The sequence below is a fragment of the Daphnia magna genome, linkage group LG8 (genome assembly GCF_020631705.1).
Source record: "Daphnia magna isolate NIES linkage group LG8, ASM2063170v1.1, whole genome shotgun sequence".
NCBI classification, from domain to species: Eukaryota; Metazoa; Arthropoda; class Branchiopoda; order Diplostraca; family Daphniidae; genus Daphnia; species Daphnia magna.
Genome location: NC_059189.1, coordinates 9,161,088 through 9,178,369, shown reverse-complemented (window position 1 = coordinate 9,178,369; position 17,282 = coordinate 9,161,088). Strand labels below are relative to the sequence as shown.

The window sequence follows — 17,282 nt, the reverse complement described above, 5'->3', positions numbered from 1 at the left end:
GCATATGTAGCGTAGTGGTTATCACAGTTTTCTCACACACAACAGTTTCTCAGTTCGATTCTGTGCAGGTGCCTGTACTGTGTCATATACATAATTATAATACAAATCATAGTGATTTGCAGCTTCACATATTTTTCTGCAATCTTGTCCACGGATCTCGATAGGCTTTGTATCAAACCATGAACAAATCGTAAAATAGCCGTACCGACTTCAATGAAAATAAACACATCGTTATTGAGGCAACACTTTCATTAGCGGGAACATTAAACAAGCAAAAGGAGATGATAGAAGTGTAGGGGATCTGGAACGAAAGGACAATTGAACTGTTAACCTCCGTGAATAAAGATGTAGTTCAGCTAGGACAAGTAACACCCTATATAAATTTGGCTATTACAATAGTAAATGGCATATCTCTTTATTGAGAACATGACTATATAAGACTCCGTAGAAATGAAACCGAGCGCAATTTTAGAATTTAAAATTCAGGTTCGATCCTATAGACCTTTTGCGATGCCTGACGGATGCTACCTCCGTCGTTGCCATTTTGGTTTCGGTCATACAACTGTCGGTATGCCAATGGCTAACGAAACATGCCTTGATGTTGCTTACTGTGAGCCGGACGTGCAGGACTCGGCCTTACCGGACAGGACGCAGCGATGGTCATAAACCGTTCCTAAACTCAGCTCCCCTGACGCAGGGTTACAGCAATGCGCCAATTTGCCAGCTGAAATATATGCAACTAAACTAAAAGTTAACTAAAGCATATTAATGTTAATAGTTCTCTAAAAAGACTAGCACTTCAAATGATTCTAAACAGATTTGGTTAACATTTTTCTATTCTCCTAAGCATTTAAACGCCTACAGGTTAAAATTATTTTTTGTTCCCGCTTATTATGTGTCAGTGTAAAGGTTCAAGTCTATAACTATGGGTCTTCTGATCGACCTGGCTTGAAACAAAAATACGTTCTTTTGCAAGACATATTTGATTCAAAGACCATTCGATATTTTCTTGGGACTTAAAAAAAAATGGTTTCATTCTATAATAAAACTGGTAGTGCCGTGACCAGGATTCGAACCTGGGTTACTACGGATCTACGCAGTTCCACAACGTAGGGTCCTAACCACTAGACGATCACGGCTATATTAATTATAAATCAAGTACTATAACAGGTACTAGTGACGACTTGAAAACTACAAGACTTGAAAAAGACAAGACGAAGAAAACTGGGCAGATCAAACCAGCTGAGAAGCAAACGGCTTATCGTTGAGTACCAATTCAAACAAATGAACGTGTGACACGACGGAAAGCAAAATTCATTTTGTACTGTTTGCTGGATTATGGGGAACCAGTATTGAATTTTTGATAGTCATTGCCCAAAAGGCTAAGTTCAGTCAATGTCTCAGACATACCCTTTTGCTTAAAATATTTGTTTACCGCCTGTATGTAATCTCAGCATGCGTTTGATTTCTCTGAAGTTACCTCGCAGAAAGCAGAATTTGCTATACTCGCTATACTCGTACGTTTAACTCGGTAGCTTCTCGGTAGCACTCGGTAGCTTCTCCTGCCTTAAACTATATTGTCGTAATTAAATCTATTTTCTAAAGTATCTCCTCTGAACACTATGAGGCGTGACGGCCGTCAAGAGCCAATTGTTTTAAGCGTGAAACAAATGGTTGCAACTCCAATATTTTTGTCTTCATTCCACTCTGGACTTCAACGCCACACGATCAAGATAAGTTCTATTGGTTTAGCTGCTTTAGTGTCCATCTTAGGATCTGTATGATCAGCTGTGTTTATTTCACAACAGCTGTGCGAATAACCCAATCATAAGATAAGTTGTATCAAGTATACCGAAATATGAGTGTGATTTGTGTACGAATGGAATTAGTTTTAAGGATCGATGGTTGTTTTCACGTGAGCTTTGGATAAAGTTTCGTAAGCGACCAGATAAGCACTCATCCACGAAAACATCTTCACCCCCTATGTAGCCTATAGCCTTTAACATAAAATACAATATATATATCAGCTTTGAAATGAATGGTTCAATGTGCAATACACCATCCCAGACAGAGCCGAGCCGGAAAAGAAAAAAACAACGAAAGAGGTTGGAAGCAGACGTTCAAAAGTAAAACAGGATTGAAAATGCAATTTTTAGTGAACAATGTATTTTTAGACTGTAGACTATTCATTTGCGTTAACAAATCGTACTATTTAACATGAACCGAAGCCATGATGAATTTAGTAGACTACATTGTTGCCATAGCCAAAAGGATTCCGATTGTATGCGCCATTCATGGACGAATAAGAATTGAGTGCCTGACCCATGCCGTAAGTTCCACTCATCATTCCTCCGTAGGTGTTGCCGCCGTAGTTCGCGTAAGACGAGCCACCGAAGTTTCCACCATACGGCGAAGATGAACCCATTTGACTGGCGTATGACGAGTAGGGGGACGATGTAGCGCCATAACCAATTCCACCGTATGATGCAGTGTTCATACCGTAGCTTCCAGATCCGTAATTCGATCCACTGTAGCCGTTTCCGTAGGAAGAGCCGGGCAGGTTCATGTTGTTACCATAGGTGGAATGAGGAAAGACGCCATAGTTGCCGAATGAGGATCCTACGTTGTTGCCATATGATGGTTGTACACCATAAGTGGGAACGTTGTAGGAGAATCCAGATCCGTATCCGTAAGAAGGAGTGACGCCGTAAGAAGGAGTGACGCCGTAAGAAGGAGTGACGCCGTAAGAAGGAGTGACGCCGTAAGAAGGAGTGACGCCGTAAGAAGGAGTGACGCCGTAAGAAGGAGTGACGCCGTAAGAAGGAGTGACGCCGTAAGAAGGAGTGACGCCGTAAGAAGGAGTGACGCCGTAAGACGGTCCTGTGTAGGAAGATCCGACACCATATCTTGCGGATCCATATGCCGTGCCGTAAGTACCCTGATTGGCTGCAGCATAAGCAGATGGGTAAGAAGGTCCCGTATTATAAATTCCGTTCGTTCCTGCTCCATAGATATTAATCGGCATGCCGTATGAAGAGCCACTATCGTAGTTACCTGATCCGGAATAGGCAGAACCGGAATAAGCAGATCCGTAGTTTGAACTGGGTTTTGAAGTTACACCATAGCCAGAATTGTATCCTCCGTAACTTCTGCCGGAATATTCATTGCCACCTTTATCAAATGCGAAATAAGGTTGAAACATAAGGCAGTCCATTCGCAATGCAGTGACATAAGAATGAAACAGGTAGGGCAGAAGCATTAAATGTTTGCAAACCACTGCTGCGAGGATCCAGTTTCTCTTCGACGAGTCCGCCATTGTTTGACATCGAATCACTGCCTGTTTCAGAGTTAAGCTCCTTCGAATCTACAGCCACACTCGCTCCATTTGTTTGGCTGAATGCGACCAAAAACAGCACCATTGCCACCTAAAATACAATTGCATTAAACATTTCAACATAATAATATTTTATCACTGCAGACTTTGAAAAGCACATAGAAAACAAACTGGAATGTTCATTTTAAAGAGTCCGCTTGGGTGGGGACATACACTTACCGAAATAAGACACTGGAAGTAGATACGTCGAGCCATGATGTGTTAATGGGTACTCGTTTAAAGGTATTCGTCACCTTTTATACCATGTGTCCGGGAGGTAGGGTGTTCAAATTGCGTCACGTGGATGGACTCCTAATCGTCCTTGTACATGATACAACATAAAATGGGAAGCAGACCCTACGGCAAAGCTGAGCGATGGATCTGATGATGTTTCTACTCAACCAGATTTCATTTCAACACATTTTTTTTGTCAGTCTTTCATCTTTATAGGGAAGCCGAATCTTATTTCCAACGAGTTTAATTATATTAAATGCTAATTCAACCACGGGGCCATCGATTCTTTGATGATATAACTTGTGGCATTCTGGCTTTTATCGTCAAAGGATTTATAAGGGCAACTGCTTCATCTATCACGTCTTAACTGCTGTGAATTTGGACACATTCTCTATGTTTTCAGAGGAAGGATTTTTGTTTTAAAATTTCTTTTACCTTTGTATATATAGGTCTATTCTCAGACATATCCTACTGGGCATTACAATTATTCGAACATAACACCAAGGGGTTCGACACTCAAAAAAGGACTAGAAAATGAAAAAATTTGATGCGCGGGAATCAGTTCTACAAATAAAAGAGAAGAAAAAGATGCTTGAAACGCCCCAATATGATATAGTCCAAATGAGAAAAAAAGGGGAAGTGGCGACTAAAAATTTATTTTTCGTCACTTTGAGAAGTAAGAGGTAAAAAAGTGAAAAAAAATTGAAAAAAGTGAAAAAAATGAATCTTTTCGGAAAAAAGTAGAATTTTCGCATATTTGGTTTGTTTCAGTTGAATGTAGACTACTTTGTCGTGCGGTTCTGAACACCTGTATCTGCGATCTAGTGCCAAGAGTGACGAAAATGGGGGAAAACTGTGTTTTTTCTATTCTGCATACAGAATTTGACATAAATGTTACCCCAAAAATCAAGTGCATATTATTAAAGCTCGGTTATAGTTCTTTTCGTACTTTGGCTCGAATAAATCCCGATTGTGCTGAATTAGAACATTTTGTAAGAACAATCCTTGCTGATGTAGATTACGTTGCTGACTTACCCGAAGCTGAGAAAGTCAGCATTTTTGGAGAAATGTTTGCAAAAATTCCTTCGAAGTTTAGTTTTATGCCAGGAGAAAAAGCTTTAATTGCTGATGTTGTTGACACTGCTCAAAAAATAACAGCGCGAAGTCAAGAAAACTTTTCCTATGACATTTTACCGTCATCAGGACGCAAAAGAAAGAGAGTGTCTACCTTCAGTTCATCAGAGTCAGGGAGAAAAAAAATAACAGTGCTGATGGCTTGGCTGATATGCCTGTGAATGGAGGATTACAAGAAGTTAGCCCTACTAATGTTCTTCCCATAGATTCTGTGATGCGAGTCGTAAGTCGTGCTGCAAATGTTTCAGAAGGCCAAAGTGATATGACAAACGTTACGTTAGAAGGAACACTTGAAGAAACACAAAATACTACACGCGTGATAAGACGAAAGGGAAAATCGTTACAGGAATACTTATTCAATTGGATTTCAAAAAGCAAACTTCGTGATACGTGGGATTTACCGTCTATTAAATGGACGATTGACAATCATGAAAGCGAACAGCCTAAAATTACTTGTTCTACGTGTAAAATAGCGCCGTTTAACGTAAATGGTGACAAACATGTCGGCTGGAAATTTTCTGCTTATGTGAATCACATCAATAATTTCCACAAAAGGAAGCACGGTCATGATGCTACAAGTCATGGGGCAACCCCAGGAACCAGTGGTCAAAGTAATCAAGCCCAAATTTCACAATCACAACCTAATAGACTTTGCTCCGGAGCATCTTCATCAGAAACTGTCGGGTCGGAACCTTCTAACTTGCCTTCTAATGAGAGCCAGGTTTTCAGTAACGGACAGCAGTAGTGAGTCGTACTCTGTCCAGAAAACGCAATCAAAAGACTCAAGCTCAAGAAGAACATTGCTTCAACGCTTGAACATTCAAGCTAGCGTTCAAATTAAAAAAAACCTGGTGGATATCGTTACGACAAGGATATTGGACTATTACATTTTGCCATGTACAGTTATATTCAGGGTGGTCGTAAATTTTATGAAGTGTTAAGTGCTAATTTTGAAGGAATATTTCCTAGTTGCAGAACTATTGAGAGAAAATTATCCTCGTTTCACAAATCAGTACCCGAAGGAGAAGTAAATGTTGCGTTACTTAAAGAAATTTTGGATAAACATAGACTGCCACCAGTCGTTTCCATTGCGGAAGACGGAACAGCCATCGTCGGACAGAGAGAATACGATAAAAGGACAAACAGAGTCATTGGATTTAGTCTTCCGCTGCGATGCAATGGTATTAATTTTCTGTTCTTTTCTATGTATTATGAATGTTTTCATTAAAACTAAATATTCGCAGGATTTCCCGATTCGCTAGCTTCTTCTGTCAGGACCGCCGAGGATATTGTTAATTTATTCGAAAAATATGAACGTGCAGCTGTGGTTATCACTGTTATGGCGCAAACCATGGATGAGCAAATCCCGGCTATCCGGATTGCTTCTTTCTGTTCAAACAACAGATTTACGGCAGACGATGTTAAGCACAGGGCTAATTATATTGAAGCCGAACTAAACAAGTTGGGAATCCGAATGCTTACATATTCCGCAGACGGAGACAGTAGAGAAATGAAAATGATGCGCCAAGTTTTGAATTTAGGTGCGCTTCCCCCCGTCTCTCACGACAAAAAAAAGGCAGAAGCGGTACGGTATATAAGTAGTTATTTTAAGAAAAGTAAAATAATGTGATGGCAAGTATTTTCTCTTTATGCAGCACAACAAATAGCTGACGAAACGGGTTGGCTACTGAAACGACAATGGGATTTTTTTCGCCGCCGATGTAATAAACAGTGCAGTGCCAGTACAAGACACAGTTCACATAGGTACAATTCCGAACGCCGAACATTTTCTTAGTATTTATAATGCAGACGGAGCTTATTTTCAATTGTTCGCATACAGGCGCAAAATTTCGAACGCGGTTACTGAAAAGAGACCGAGCTACATTTCTCACAATAGGTAAAGGGATTGCTTCGGTGTCTGACCTTGAACAACTCTTAACAGAAGTTACCAAAGGGCAGCACCACTTAAAAAATGGTGATCTAAATTTGCACGACAAAATGAATTACGATGCTGTAAGAAGACTGTGTGACCCTTGTGTCACTGATATTCTGTGCGACAAAGTAGCAGGTATAACTTTTTTATAAAATCATAGTTAGAAAATAGAAAATTGTGAATGGTCTGACGTCAACTATATATCTTGTTGTATGTATATTATTTCATCAGGTTCAGAAGTAACGTGCTTCTATCTTAAGCTAATGAGACTAATAACAGCAAGTTATTTGGATAAAAGCTTATCACCACTAGACAGAATATATGGAATATGGTATTCTTGTCTCGCTTTACGGTATTGGCGACATTGGCTTCAAGAAAACGGATACAAACTAGATATTAATTTCATCACCCTCAACGCGTACATGTGTGTTGAGATAAATGCCCACTCCTTAGTCCTCATATCAAGGAGACTAAGAGAGAATGGAACTCCTCATCTGTTTCGGCCGTGGCATTTTGGGAGTCAGAGCTGCGAATCTTTTTTTCGACTTGTCCGGTCGTTGACTTCAACAGAATCGACCCAAGTAAATTTAAGTGGAAAAGGTTTTTTCAGTCGTAGCGAGAGAGCGGATGCCGCAAACCAACTTCTGGGAGAAGGAGAAAACGATGGAGTTTATTTCCCGAGGTTTACTCATGCTTTTGAAGACCAGAGCCAAGACGATGGCAAAAATATTTCTTTCAATCTTCCTTCTCATTTACCCTCCGATGAGGAAATCGAACGTATAATTCGCAAGGCCATGGTAGATGTTGACCATCAGTTTCAATTATTAGGTAAAAAAATTCTCGAGACAATAAAACATTTTGTAATATTCTTATATGATTGGATTTTTAGGTGTGAAAATGAGAGGAAAAAAGAAATTTATGTTCAATCAAGAACTAGTTCAACGAATCAATGTGTCTCGAAAAGATAAGGAACACCCTGCAGCATTGATTGATAGCAACTTGCTGTTGGAGTTGGATGACTCCGGTGCAGAAGAAACAGCGGTCGAGGAAAACGTCCAGCCATGTCCTGACGCGGGTGATGAATATGACATAGATGTACTGAAGTCTCTTGGAATGGCCCAGCTAAGAGATTTTTCTCATTTGGTTTCTCGCCAGCTTGAGTCTAGCGCTTTTGCTAGTATCATTTGTAATAATGGATCGCAAATTGTCGTTAAAAAAGCGCGGTCGTGTGGTTTTGTGAAAATTCAGTTCGGCGATTAAGCAATGATCGCACTTTACGAGTCATGCAGTTGGCAAATTTTTCCGAAAGAAGAAAATTAAAAATAACTTCTGTTTCAACTCGAAAAGTTGTACAAATTGGAGACTGGTGTCTTTTTCGGAATTTGGAAGGGAATGGTTTTTTTTTGGGGCGAGTTCTCTCTTTTGCATACTTTAACAGCACTAAAAAATCTATTTCCATGTTTGAATGGATAGTTGATCAAAAAGACCATGAGGTTGGGGTACTCTGCATATGGTATAAACTAGATATAAATCAATCTATATTTTCGGGAAAATTAATCGAAGTACATGTCCATCATGGTTTTCACCCTTGTGTTTCGTATATTTGTAGTTGTCCTTCTCCAACATTTACGTTTGATGCCCAAGGTTCAAAACAATTGTTTTTTACCAATGCAACAGTTAACCAACTATCAAATTTTCTCAAGGACATGACATTATCAAGGGACTAAATAAACTATTCCGACTCACTACACTTCAGCTGGTCTCTTATTTTAAAACAAAAAAATTAGAAAAGTGAAAAATAGGGGGAAAAGCGAAAAAAAGTAAAAATGGAGAATAAAAAGTTATTTTCCACTTTTTGGGGAAGAAGCTGGGAATTTGGAAGACAAAAAGTGGTTATGGAAATTTTTGGAGGCAAGAAAACAATAAGAAAATCTGGTAAAAGAGGGAGGAAAAAACCGTTTCGCGCGTTTTTATATTTTTTTTAGGGACATGCGTGTGGGTATTTTTTGAGTGTCGAACCCCTTGCATAACACCTTACTCTCTAGACAACTTGTAAAACTTACCAGGTTAAAGTTGCTTTCTTTCCTTAAGCAACAACTAAGTTCTTCCCCGTATAAGCAGCAGGCAAAATACGTATTTTTAAAAACACAGATATTTCGAACATATGGCCTTTGATTTAACATGAGCATTTAATATTCGTGTCTGTGCTGTACTACGGATTTATGCATTATGTTCGGTTGTGCCAATACTCATTTCGAACTCAAACAGTATCCATGCTCGTAGGTAAATAGTGTAGATAATTTGACGTGTCTGTTTCCGCTATCTCTCTTTGAAGGCCATTTAATGTTTACTATCTGGACCTTAACACTCGGAAAATCTGCGTTGAGAGAGCCTGTTTAAACAAAAATTAATTGGTTCATTTCTTATTTCCTAGATTTCCATGGCCCATATGGCGAATTGTGCTACGAAATGAAATTTCGTTAGACCCTAAGGGTGTAGACACAATATATTTCAGCTTTTTAAAGAAAAAACAAATGAACAACCGTTCCCTTCCTAATACCTGAATACGCCCCCTTTTACTCAGACTTATTTTAGCTCTTACACAGTAAAGATGTCGGCACCTGGAAATTTTAGAGACAGGCGTAGAGACGACTGGTTTAATCCACGTGCCGTTAGTTTAGCTAATATGGAGCAAGAGAGAGATTTGTTGGAACGCTCTCGTTTTCGTGATCGCCGTGAATATTACGATTCACGTTTCCAGGAAAGGGAACGGTCGCCCTTGCGCACAGCACCGAGTGATTTTTATCGTGACCGACCTTACTTTGCCCCCATTCATGGTCGTTATGATCAAGATTATGGCAGAATTGGACCGGTTTACGGTTTCGACCAACAGGATCTGTACGCTCAAGATGCTGGTAGAGGTGTATGGAGCGGTAGGGCAAGATTCGGTTCGCGTCGGGACAGTTTTGAGGCAGTCTACGACCAGGTAGATGATAGGCGATACAGCGAAAGGGATCGTGATCCCCGTCGGGATATTGAGGAACACGGTTGTTCGCCAATATTCAGTGGGCATGGCGTGGACTACGGGCGACCACAAGAAGAGGACGAGGTGGAGGAAGTAGTTATAGATGATCATGAAGATCAAGATCGTCTACAAAAATTCTTTAACCGTCCTTGGCGGCCAAGCAACCGAAGACCAGAAAGTTTGGCTGGACCGTCAGCGGCCGAGTCACCGGCACGATCCGTTTCGCCAGGACCAGGCCCATCAAAAGCTCAAACCCCGGAGCCAAGCAGTCAGCTAGCGAGTGTTAGTGTCGAGCCTACGCCATTGATCGTACCACAAGAAGTAAGTGAAGCGCTATCGAACTGGGTGACGAAGGGCGTGTCAACGGACGAGTCCAAGGCTATTTCCAAGAGGACTCCGCTAGAATTCGCAGATAAAGAGTTTTCGTTGAAACCCCCGAAACTTGATGGTTACATGTACAGGCGGGCAAAAGACAAAGGGAAGCTGAAAGCAGTGAATGCATCAGAAGAAGCGCTGATCACGACACAGCTGAAGATTATGGACATAGGTGCACCACTTATTGATCTGTATACCCGCATTCTTTCGCTCGGTGAGGGAGAAACGGAGAGAAAAGCCCAGGACTTGGTGCAAGATGCATTACGCCAGTGGTCACGTGCTTATCACCACGTTACTCGTCAGAGAAGACGATCGGTGGTTGCTTTAGTGGAACCGAGTTTTGATTTTTTGACGGCCGATCCTGATGCGTTCGCGCCCGGAAAGGAGGCTCGCGAGCTCCTTTTTACGGGAAAGTTCCTAGAGTCGATGCTTAAAGAGGCATCACAGGACGCAACACTGGCAAGAACCTCAAGGACCAAAACGAGTTTCAGGTCAAGAGGAAATGGGTCAGCAGACCATTTTCAGTCAGCATCGCGCCACCCCTTCGTGTTACGTCCAAGGAAGACTAGAGAGCAGCTACCGCAAAGAACTGCAAGTGAAAGGGGACGACCGGCAGGAGCCAGTTCATGGTTGCGAGGGGGGCAAAGGTACGTTTTTATTCCCCACTGTATGTCTCCCAAATACCCGTCAGAAGAGCATGTGGGTGCTAGGTTAATAGCTTTTGCGGGTCGTTGGAAAGGGATAACAGACGATCGATGGATTTTGGAGAGTGTAGCGCATGGTGTAAAGCTTGATTTCGTTTCTTCACCTACTCAGGATAAAATTCCGTCTCCCGTTATCATGTCTAGGGAAATGATCGCCGTAGGTGACAAAGAGGTGGGGGATCTTGTAAGAAAACGGGCGGTCAGAGAAATCACAGACGGGTCGGGGGGATTCGTGTGTTCGTTGTTTTTAATTCCCAAAAAGTCGGGAGGGTTTAGGCCTATAGTTAATTTAAAGCCTTTAAACCAGTTCATTCGATATGAGCACTTTAAGATGGAGAATTTGGAATCGGCGCGTTTTCTTTTGAGAAAAGGGGATTGGATGGTGAAACTGGATTTGAAAGACGCCTACCTTACCGTACCCGTTTGCCCATCTCATCAAAAGTTTTTGCGTTTTCAGTGGAAGGGGCGTTTATTTCAATTTACATGTCTGGCCTTTGGTCTCGCACCAGCGCCAAGAATTTTCACAAAAATTCTCAAGGTCGTAGTGGGTTTCTTGAGAAAAAAAGGTTTAAGGCTTATCATATATTTGGATGACATTTTGATTTTGAATGTATCTGAAGAGCGCACGTTAAGGGACGTTAAGGTAACTATCCGTTTACTAAAACAGCTAGGTTTTTTGATAAATTGGGGGAAATCCGTGCTGGTCCCTACTCAAAAGTTGGAATATCTGGGGCTCGTAATAGACTCGGTTCGATTGTCCTTTGCCTTACCCAACGCCAAGGTAACGGCAGTCAAGAAAATGTGCGAGACGGCGCTTGCGGCGAGATCGACTTCATTGAGAGAAGTAGCGTCGCTCATGGGCAATTTTACTTGGGCGATCCCAGCGATCCCTTTTGCACAGTCGCATTACCGTAGACTTCAGCGATTCTACATTCGACTGGCTCAAGCGGCCAATTTCAATTTGAAAAGTAGATGCTTACTTTCGGAGGAAGCGCGGAAGGATCTGGAATGGTGGGTGAATAATCTGAGCAAAGCGCAAGATAAGGTCTTCTTTCCTAACACCCCAGATCTAGAGATTTATACTGATGCGTCGCTATCAGGGTGGGGTGCATGCTGTAATGAGGTAAAAACACGAGGTTCATGGACGTTATCAGATTCAAGAAAACATATAAATGAGCTGGAATTATTGGCGGCGTATTTTGCGGTACAGGCGTTTGCGGCTGTTTCTAAAAAAATCTCAATTCGGGTTTATTTGGATAACTCCACAGCGGTAGCCTATATTAATCACGGTGGGGGTTCTCGTTCTCAAGCGCTAACTGAAATATCGTCTCAACTTACAACTTGGTGTGAAGATCGCAGCATATCACTGGAAGCGGTTCATCTAGCAGGCAAGTTAAATTCAATTGCTGACGCAGAATCACGGGCCGGGCCGGATTCCGGCGATTGGAAGTTGGATCCGCTTGTGTTCAATCGTATTCAAGATCTATGGCCGTCAGTCGTTGACGCTTTTGCGACACCGTGGAACGCGCAACTGTCATCATTTATTTCCTGGCATCCGCAGCCGGGTGCGATGGCAACAAACGCTTTTTCGGTTAATTGGGAAGGGTTATTTGTCTATTGTTTTCCCCCATTTGCCTTAATTTTCAAATGCCTCGATAAGATCAGACGCGAAAAGGCATTAGTTGTTTTCGTTTGTCCAGTTTGGATAGGCCAGCCATGGTTCCCATTATTGCTGGAGCTTTCTTGCGACGTTCCTCGTCTTCTTGTGCCGTCTCAAAGTCTATTGAAATCAGCGCTGGACGAAGATCACCCGCTTACACAAACCGGTGCGCTGCACTTAGCCGTATGGAGGCTGTCAGGCGACAGTATCTTGAACGAGGCTTTTCGACGACAGTGGTTGAACTACTCATGGCCGGAAATAGGCCCAACACACATGCCGCTTACGAGTCGGCATGGCGAAATTGGGTGGATTGGTGCATGGGAAGGGGTGCGAATCCCTTTTCAGTCATTATAGCGAACATTTTGGAATTTTTAGCAAGTTTACAATCGTCAGGTAAATCTTATAGTTCTATTAATATTCATCGGTCGATGCTATCGACCACATTAAAACCGGCAGAAGGGATACCCATAGGCGAACATCCGGAGGTAGTAAGATTGCTGAAAGGCTGTTACAATCGGAATCCACCACGTCCAAAATACAGCGCTACATGGGATTCGAATCAGGTTATTGCCTTCGTTTCGACGTTAGGGGAGAACGATTCTTTATCATTATATTTGCTGGCGACAAAAATGGTTACGTTGATCGCACTGGCGACGCTCATGCGAGTGTCAGAAATAGCAGCGATCGGATTAAAATCGGTAGTATTCAGCCAGAACGGCGTTAGATTCGCGTTGGAAACACCAAGGAAAGCTCAGAGAAATGGACCGATGCAGTCATTTTCAATAACATCGTGTCCAGAATCAACGATTTGCCCAGTAGCGGCAATTGCAGAGTACATAAAGCGTACCAGTAAGTTTCGAGCGGATCAGAATAGCGACAAATTGGTTATAGCCGCGATCGCCCCGCACAAGCCAGTGTCATCGAACACGGTGAGTCGATGGATAAAATGTTTCTTAAAGAGCGCTGGAATTAATACCGAGATGTTTGGAGCACATTCAACTAGAAGCGCGGCCGCTTCTAAAGCGGCGAAAAGTGGGATATCATTGGGAGCAATTTTACGAGCGGGAAGCTGGGCTCAGGAATCGACATTCGGAAGATTTTACAATCGTTCGGCAGAGCCAACGGTTGAATCGGCGGTCTTCGGGCAAACACACAATTAAAACAACCTACAAAGTCACCCTTAGGGTCTAACGAAATTTCATTTCGTAGCACAATTGTAAATTACCAGAGGGATCGTGTAACGATCCCGAAAGGTAATTCTAATTGTGCAAGAGATAAATGAAGAGACGACCCTAAGGGTCCGTCTCCCGCCCAAACCCACCCTGGCTTCATTTATGGAAAATTGAATTATGGTTTGATAGCCGTCGACCTTTCACATTATTATTTGTTTTAGAGTTAATCAAGCAAGAAAGCCCAGAGGTTTCAGCGGCGGCAGTGGTCATGGCTGGAATCAGGCCAGCGATCGCCCAGCAGGGCAGCTTCATGGCTAATTAACCCCCAATCCGAGAGAGCGGCTATAGAAGAAACTCATGTGTTTTGTTTTGTCAATGTTTGATGGCCACTACTCTTTGTTGATTTTCTTTTCTGTATGGACAGAGTTTTTTTATCCTGTCAGGAAAATTGTCAGGTTTTTTCTCTGATCCGCCAAATATTCAGTGAAAATGCTGTGTTGTTTATGTTTTGTTTTTGGTTTACAAACCCCTAATGAAATAAGTCTGAGTAAAAGGGGGCGTATTCAGGTATTAGGAAGGGAACGGTTGTTCATTTGTTTTTTCTTTAAAAAGCTGAAATATATTGTGTCTACACCCTTAGGGTCGTCTCTTCATTTATCTCTTGCACAATTAGAATTACCTTTCGGGATCGTTACACGATCCCTCTGGTAATTTACAATTATCGTCGATGTGATGGGATATAAAAGCGCGTCGGTAACGCAAGCTAAATCATCAGCTACATCTCGTCGCTTCTCCTGTTGTCGTCAGATTTTCAGAATGCGTTCGCAATCACCTTGTGGGTAAGCCATCTAATTCTTTCTTTGCCTCGAAATGTTTGAATTCTTTTTGAAAAGTTGCCTTTGAAACGAGAGATATTGAAGCTATTACAGTGTAACTATTCCAATCAGATTTTTAGTCTTGGTCGTTCTCGGATGCGTGCTACCAACAATCTTTGCCGCTCCATCAAATCCTGCTGTCGGCCTTGAAGAAAATGGAATGGCCGTTAATAATGATAGAGACGATATGACTGATACTGACGAAAGCTTGGCCACCGTAGCGGTGTTGGTTTGGGTAGGTTGAAAATGTTTTCATTTATCTTGCAATCCTTTGCTTGAATCACTTGAATTCCATTCAAGGTTGAAAAAAGTTTAAAGCCTTATTACGTTCATGCTATCCTTAATATACGATTGATATTCATAATTTCTTGAATTTGGACAGCGATATGGATGCCCAATTGCCAGGGGAGCTGCAAGAATGTGTCGTTTAATACGCAACGGAGACATCGATGATCAAGGTAAAATTTTACGTATAGCTTTGCCAGTTGACACCATTCTTATTTTCCCCTTTTTTTTTTAAATTATCTTTTATAAAAGTATTGCTGGAAAGATCTGATGACGAAGAATTGGATGAAATTGACATGAATAAAGTCCGTGAGATAGTTAGGGTAAGGCAAACGAAAATATGTTTCCATTCAGAAACTATTATCTGTATGGCATTAAATTTCAGAAATACGGATGTCCAGTGATGAAAGCCTTCGCTTTTGCATGCAAGCTGATCCCCGGTAAATAACTGATTGGGTTTTCTGCATGGCTAGCTACTCTATTAATTTGTGGTAGTCTGTGTTGTGATTGACGGCAATAAAAAAAGAAATCAACATATCAATATTGTGTTATACATTGCCGGAAAAATTTTTTGGACACAACAGTCATCACTGACTTTTAGTTCAATGTCACCTTTTGCACAGCGAAGCGGGTTAACCTAAATATTTAAGAATTGTGTGGACGACTCTTATAAATTTTCAACATCTTTCTTCGGTAAAATGATGTCTAGGTTTTGTTGACTTTAGACAGAGTACACACATGACAAGTATTAAGTTTACTGAATGTATTTATTTAGTTACTCACTACTACTAGGATTGATTTCTGTTATTTTATTCGACTTTTGTTGACTTTTCTTTGAGAAAGAAAGAACACGAGTGAAAGAGAAAGATGAAGGTCGAAACTCGTAAATAAACAGGGACCAATGGAATATCAACGTTGTTGAGATACCAGATACGAGAAGGATGAACAGACGCACGGATTAAACAAAACATCAGTTCCGAGTTCACATAAATTCAACATGTTCTTGTTCCCAAACCTCCGTAACGTGCAACATTTAATGGTAATATCAAAATTGATAAACGGGTGTGAAAATCGGTTGCTAAAGTGATAAAAAATGTGGAACGCTTCACGATTTTGCGTGTCATCCTTGCGCAGGGGCCATGCTAATCTTCTCTGTATCGTTCCAATTTTAGTATATGTTTTCCGTATGGAATACATGCTTAAGTGTGCTACTCTCAGAATTTATACCTACCTTTGCTACTCAAAACATGGATGATGTTTTTGAAGCCACGAATATGCTTACCTTCAGCTTACGAAAGCATTTTACTTTTTGATATGAAACAGAAACAAAGAAAGTGGTAAAAGAATTAAAGTTCATCTTTTGATTTTTCTTTAATTTAAGCTTGTTGTTAGATAATATTAAAATTTTTTTCAAAAGCATACGTTCATCAAACGCTCCTCCTTCTTGTGACACCCCTTTTGTGTCTCTCCTAGTCCTAGGATGGCTCGGCCCATTTTCAGAATGTGGGAGGAGCATAATAACGATAAATTCACATAAGTTAACAACAGCAGGTCTTATAAAGCTATGAAACCTTAACTTTGAAAATATAAAAAATGAACTTTAAAGCTTTTTGTTACATCTTTCATCTAAACATATGCGGAGTGTCTCAACTTCTAACTGAGACTTTAAGCGTGGCCTTGTTAGTGTTATAGAATACAATCGAAAGTGAAAACCCTTGTTGGAGGTATAAATTCTCTGACTGCCATTATAATGATTGTATTCCATACGGAATACATATACTAAAATTGGAACGATACAGAGAAGATTAGCATGGCCCCTGCGCAAGGATGACACGCAAAATCGTGAAGCGTTCCACATTTTTAGCTCGTTTTGTGACAAGTATGGAGAATTCGTACACCTCAACCTGGTCTCGCCTGGCGCGCTTTTAATTTACCAAACTATTTGGGAGATTCCATTTGCTGTTGTCGTTGCATTCGTGGCGATAACCTGCAGACTTGCCTTCGCCACCAATTTTTTTTATCGTGATCGGCAATCGTGATCATGATCATTAAAGATGATGCAAATCCATCGAAACTTCAAACTAACAACCAAAATTCATCGTTTACGCTTTATCACTTAATTGTTGGAAAAGAAGAAAAAGGTTTCGCTAAATGTTTGAATGACATGCTTGTATCCTCCAGAACTATCATCATGGATGGGATTGTATAGTACAGCTATTGAACCGATCTATCATAACATCAGCTGATAGCTTCTACCTCTCTTTCCAGTCTTTTCAGTACCGTCTCTATTCAGAATTACAGGTAGGCCCATTCCATACCAACACAAGACGTTTCCAATAGTAATCGCTTACATCGGTCTTGGTAGACGAGAGTGGGGTCAATTGAGACACAGGGCAATTGAAACAAAAATTTTTTCTCTCGCCGCATACGAGGGATTTTCTTGAAAAAATTTGGGTTAATAGAATGAGGGGGTTTACAAGTTTAGAAAAATTTACAAGTTTTTTTATTCAAA

The 17,282-nt window shown here is 41.1% G+C and overlaps 3 protein-coding genes, 1 long non-coding RNA gene and 3 other non-coding genes across 10 annotated transcripts; 4 read left to right on the top strand and 3 right to left on the bottom strand.

Moving 5' to 3' along the window:
• Positions 1 to 1,055: 1,055 nt before the first annotated feature.
• Positions 1,056 to 1,139, bottom strand: Trnah-gug. Its single transcript is given in 2 exon segments — positions 1,056 to 1,090; positions 1,103 to 1,139. It is a non-coding gene; the product is annotated as a tRNA-His (tRNA).
• A 1,010-nt stretch (positions 1,140 to 2,149) lies between these two features.
• LOC116929468 (prisilkin-39) lies at positions 2,150 to 3,702 on the bottom strand. Of its 2 annotated transcripts, none has more exons than XM_045178055.1 (4): positions 3,554 to 3,702; positions 3,275 to 3,425; positions 3,055 to 3,171; positions 2,150 to 3,000 (listed from the first exon to the last, which is right to left on the bottom strand). In XM_045178055.1, the coding sequence occupies exons 1-4, from the start codon at positions 3,587 to 3,589 to the stop codon at positions 2,240 to 2,242; spliced, it is 1,065 nt and encodes a 354-aa protein (XP_045033990.1). In that variant the 5' UTR covers positions 3,590 to 3,702; the 3' UTR covers positions 2,150 to 2,239. The 2 variants fall into 2 exon arrangements, with proteins under 2 accessions (XP_045033990.1, XP_045033991.1); XM_045178056.1 differs by having other exon boundaries at positions 2,150 to 2,946.
• A 273-nt stretch (positions 3,703 to 3,975) lies between these two features.
• On the top strand, positions 3,976 to 4,587 carry LOC123475431. Its single transcript, XR_006650469.1, has 2 exons — positions 3,976 to 4,290; positions 4,379 to 4,587. It is a non-coding gene; the product is annotated as an uncharacterized LOC123475431 (long non-coding RNA).
• A 998-nt stretch (positions 4,588 to 5,585) lies between these two features.
• Positions 5,586 to 8,424, top strand: LOC123475571 (the record flags this gene model as incomplete). The annotated part of the gene is given in 7 exon segments (XM_045178443.1): positions 5,586 to 5,922; positions 5,986 to 6,331; positions 6,474 to 6,505; positions 6,582 to 6,809; positions 6,906 to 7,502; positions 7,564 to 7,884; positions 7,887 to 8,424. Coding segments are annotated over 7 exon segments (2,376 nt in total), but the record flags the coding sequence as incomplete, so codon positions are not given.
• Positions 8,425 to 9,277: 853 nt separating this feature from the next.
• LOC116929491 lies at positions 9,278 to 15,307 on the top strand. 3 transcript variants are annotated; one of them, XR_006650467.1, is made up of 5 exons: positions 9,278 to 14,449; positions 14,558 to 14,720; positions 14,868 to 14,943; positions 15,023 to 15,093; positions 15,156 to 15,307. XR_006650467.1 is itself a non-coding variant. In XM_045178054.1 (5 exons), the coding sequence occupies exons 1-5, from the start codon at positions 14,343 to 14,345 to the stop codon at positions 15,216 to 15,218; spliced, it is 498 nt and encodes a 165-aa protein (XP_045033989.1). In that variant the 5' UTR covers positions 14,288 to 14,342; the 3' UTR covers positions 15,219 to 15,307. The 3 variants fall into 3 exon arrangements, 1 of the variants encoding a protein (XP_045033989.1); XR_006650468.1 differs by having other exon boundaries at positions 14,540 to 14,720; XM_045178054.1 differs by having other exon boundaries at positions 14,288 to 14,449; positions 14,540 to 14,720.
• Positions 15,308 to 15,859: 552 nt separating this feature from the next.
• LOC116929897 lies at positions 15,860 to 15,965 on the bottom strand. Its single transcript, XR_004398157.2, has one exon. It is a non-coding gene; the product is annotated as a U6 spliceosomal RNA (small nuclear RNA).
• A 561-nt stretch (positions 15,966 to 16,526) lies between these two features.
• On the top strand, positions 16,527 to 16,632 carry LOC116929891. Its single transcript, XR_004398152.1, has one exon. It is a non-coding gene; the product is annotated as a U6 spliceosomal RNA (small nuclear RNA).
• Positions 16,633 to 17,282: the final 650 nt, after the last annotated feature.